We start from the raw sequence: 2,983 nt of genomic DNA, 5'->3' as shown, positions 1-2,983 counted from the left end.
GGCTGGCTGAAAAGTAATCTTACTGTACAGAACTTGAAAGACTGGTATAGACCTTGAAAAGCTCTGTGCACACCCGAAGGCGAGGGTCTAAATGATGTCATCCTACACAGAAAAGTTCAACAGTGCCATGGTTGGCCTGGCACTTCCGCGCTTCTTGAAGTAATACACAGTAATGGTATTGTACATAAAAACACAAATTAGTTTCTTGGATGAAAACCAAAACCACCCAACTTGCTCCATGACAGAGTACGTACATCACGGGCTCCTCAGCACTTCCTCTGACTTGCATCTGACTTCCCCTTAGAGGGACTCCAGAAGAAGCCCTCACAACAAAAGCTAGTTGAGATTACTTTTAACGTGGGTGTCAGAGAGCAGCGTTTTTATTAGGTGGATATTATTTAGCATCTGAGCAAGCATTCTTCTATGCAAAATCTTCCTCTATAGTTAGTTCCTCACTTAGCATCTTTCCAGTAGGAACATAAATACTGAAAGGAGTCACTGAAAAGGAATGGGTGAATCACCAAGGGCAAGTGGTAAATTTGCAGGTGTCTCGTGCTTTGGTTTGCAGGAATTGAGTCTCCGTCACTGAGGAAGCACTCTGTTCTCAAAGTCCAAATTAAAAGACTGAGAGAAGGAGCGCTGCATTTTGATGAAGTAGTCAGACCACCTTTTTTGTCATGACTGGCAATCGTCCCCATGCAAGGGCACACGCAAGGCAGAACTCCTTTGGGTTTTCTGATGTCTCTTGGCACTGTCAGCATCCCTTCTCTGGCTAGAGAGTTGAACAGTCACATTTCAACCTGATCACAGAAATGCCTGCTAGAGCTTTCTGGGATTCTGCCACACGGTTTTTGGAGCTGGGTAATTGCTTATAAACTAGACAGCAAGAGAAATAATACTCTTTTCCGAGGGATACCTGTCCTAATGACAGGGAACGGATGTACGCCTGGAGCTTTGCTGCCACCTCCTAAACTTGAGGTTGAAGATTCAGCATTCTCCATGATATGCCCTCAGAAACCTCATTTATACTATACAGTAACATGCCTTTCTCTGAGGCAAAGAAATATTTCCTATGTCCATGCGTTCTGACGCAGCTTTATTACGAAAAGGTAAGGAGAGAGCCCAGATAATTCTGTTTTGCAAGAGGAAATCAGAACTATTAAGGCTTTTAAGGAATATTCCTCTGGAATTTTTGAAGTTACTGATGGTACTAATAAACAGAGAATCTATAAACTGGCTGGAAAAAAAATTGTTATTATGTTCATAGCAGCATGATTCCAATTAACAGCACAGGCAGTGAGGAAGACTAAAGGAAGTTTCTCACTGTCATTAATGAATTGTCTGTATAAAGAAAAAGAAGAAAAACTGACATCTATTTCTTTTATTTTTATCAGCGTATATAGTGCACCTATCACCAAGTACTCTTAGGTACACAGACAATAGAAATTTAAAAACACAAAATAATGAATCCAAATGGACAAACTTAACAAATAATAATGAAGAAAGTCTTCGTGGATCAGGTGTGTCAAACAGATTTTAAACGTATAAATACAATTAAAACTAACAGCACTAAAGCTATTTAGTAAGTGTTAAGCTAAAGCTGTACAATCATTCCCAGAGCATCAGCACACTTATTCAATTCAGCCTTATTAGCACCTCGGTACCAGTTGCTGAATGGCTCCCAGTTACTATATACCAACACCGGGTGTCAAAGAGATACATATATCTATTTGTTACGTAATATGCAAAAGCCTTCTTTTCCGCCCAGCAGTTCTTTAGATAAAACATACAATAAACAGAAAGAAGAAAAAGTGTTTGTTATTCAAGTTTCTAAAGGTTAATTACTATGTTATCTGTACTGTAAGAAATTCTTCAGTATTGTTGGCAACTGGAGTTGTGGGACAAGATGCAGCCTAGCTCTTCCTAGGTAATTTCGGATACGCAGTCGGCAGAGTTGACAAAGAGAAGATGGTGTGGCTGCAAACGGAAGAGAAAGGAGTTATACAACAGTAAAAGCCAGTACCTTCTTTAACAACAAATAATTGCACAATAATGGGCTTGTTAAAAAAAGTTGACATTTTGCAAATTTGTCCTTTACCTACCTTCCTTTTTCTTCATTGCTTTTTTGCCCTCAAAGAAAGACAAGGGCTGCTGAAATCTTGCTAATAATCAGGGAAATACTCTAAAAAGCAAAGTCAGTTCAGCAAGTAATTTGAGTTTTTATAATTAAAAACCTGCTCCCAGAAAGTATCTGATGTCAACAACTTTAAAAACTGCAGGTTGGGGTTTTTTTTATTCATAGAACAGGGCAAATACATGCTATGGCACTACAAGCCGCACTACCAATTCATCACAGCAACAGGAATAAGGAGACAAAACACCTTGAGATCCTGGACCATGTCTTGATAACGCCTTTGTCCCTCTCCATCCCTGTCCACACACCCACACCCCCCCCAACTGAACACATTGCTGTGTTTCTCTGGGCAAGGAAACCATACACATTTCATGCCAATTCATTTTTCTTGACATTTCTGCTGTGGCTTTTCACAATCCCACCAGCCTTCGTAATTTTGTGATAACCAACTGTGTTTAGAAGGGTTTCTTAACAGAGACCAGAGATGTTTTCTGGAGGAAAACACTGATCACTGCTATCTGTCAGTTCAGCTCTAAAGAGATGCCCACAGGTATTGCAATAGCTGATCTGCTTGTTTCACACCTTCGTCTTGTGGCTCATTTTTACACTGCACATAGGTCAGTCCAGTTCCCTTTGGGATATTCTTTCTCTCAAAGTCAACAGACCGTTAAGAGTTCTAAGGGACTCCTAAGTGTTGACTCCTATTTCTCATGTACTTAAAATTCAGTAAAGAATATTTTAAAAATGAAACTTACCTAAATGTTAATATACTGAATTTATTAAGCACAGTGTTAGCTTTTATAACATGGGTTGTTTGGGCTGTTGGGGTTTTGGGTGATTTTTTTTTGG

At 39.6% G+C, this 2,983-nt stretch overlaps 1 protein-coding gene across 2 annotated transcripts in view; it reads right to left on the bottom strand.

The window, feature by feature from the left end:
• Nucleotides 1–1,366: 1,366 nt before the first annotated feature.
• Nucleotides 1,367–2,983, bottom strand: part of ASB5 (ankyrin repeat and SOCS box containing 5) — a 28,634-nt gene continuing 27,017 nt past the window's right edge. For both annotated transcript variants that reach the window (XM_010145771.1, XM_010145772.1), the window contains exon 7: nucleotides 1,367–1,977. In XM_010145771.1, the coding sequence (XP_010144073.1) occupies nucleotides 1,850–1,977 (128 nt within the window). In that variant the 3' untranslated portion in view covers nucleotides 1,367–1,849. The remainder of the gene's footprint in view (nucleotides 1,978–2,983) is intronic.

The sequence above is a fragment of the Buceros rhinoceros genome, unplaced genomic scaffold (genome assembly GCF_000710305.1).
Source record: "Buceros rhinoceros silvestris isolate BGI_N320 unplaced genomic scaffold, ASM71030v1 scaffold14381, whole genome shotgun sequence".
In the NCBI taxonomy this organism is placed as follows: Eukaryota; Metazoa; Chordata; class Aves; order Bucerotiformes; family Bucerotidae; genus Buceros; species Buceros rhinoceros.
This window is presented reverse-complemented; position numbering and strand designations above follow the sequence as displayed.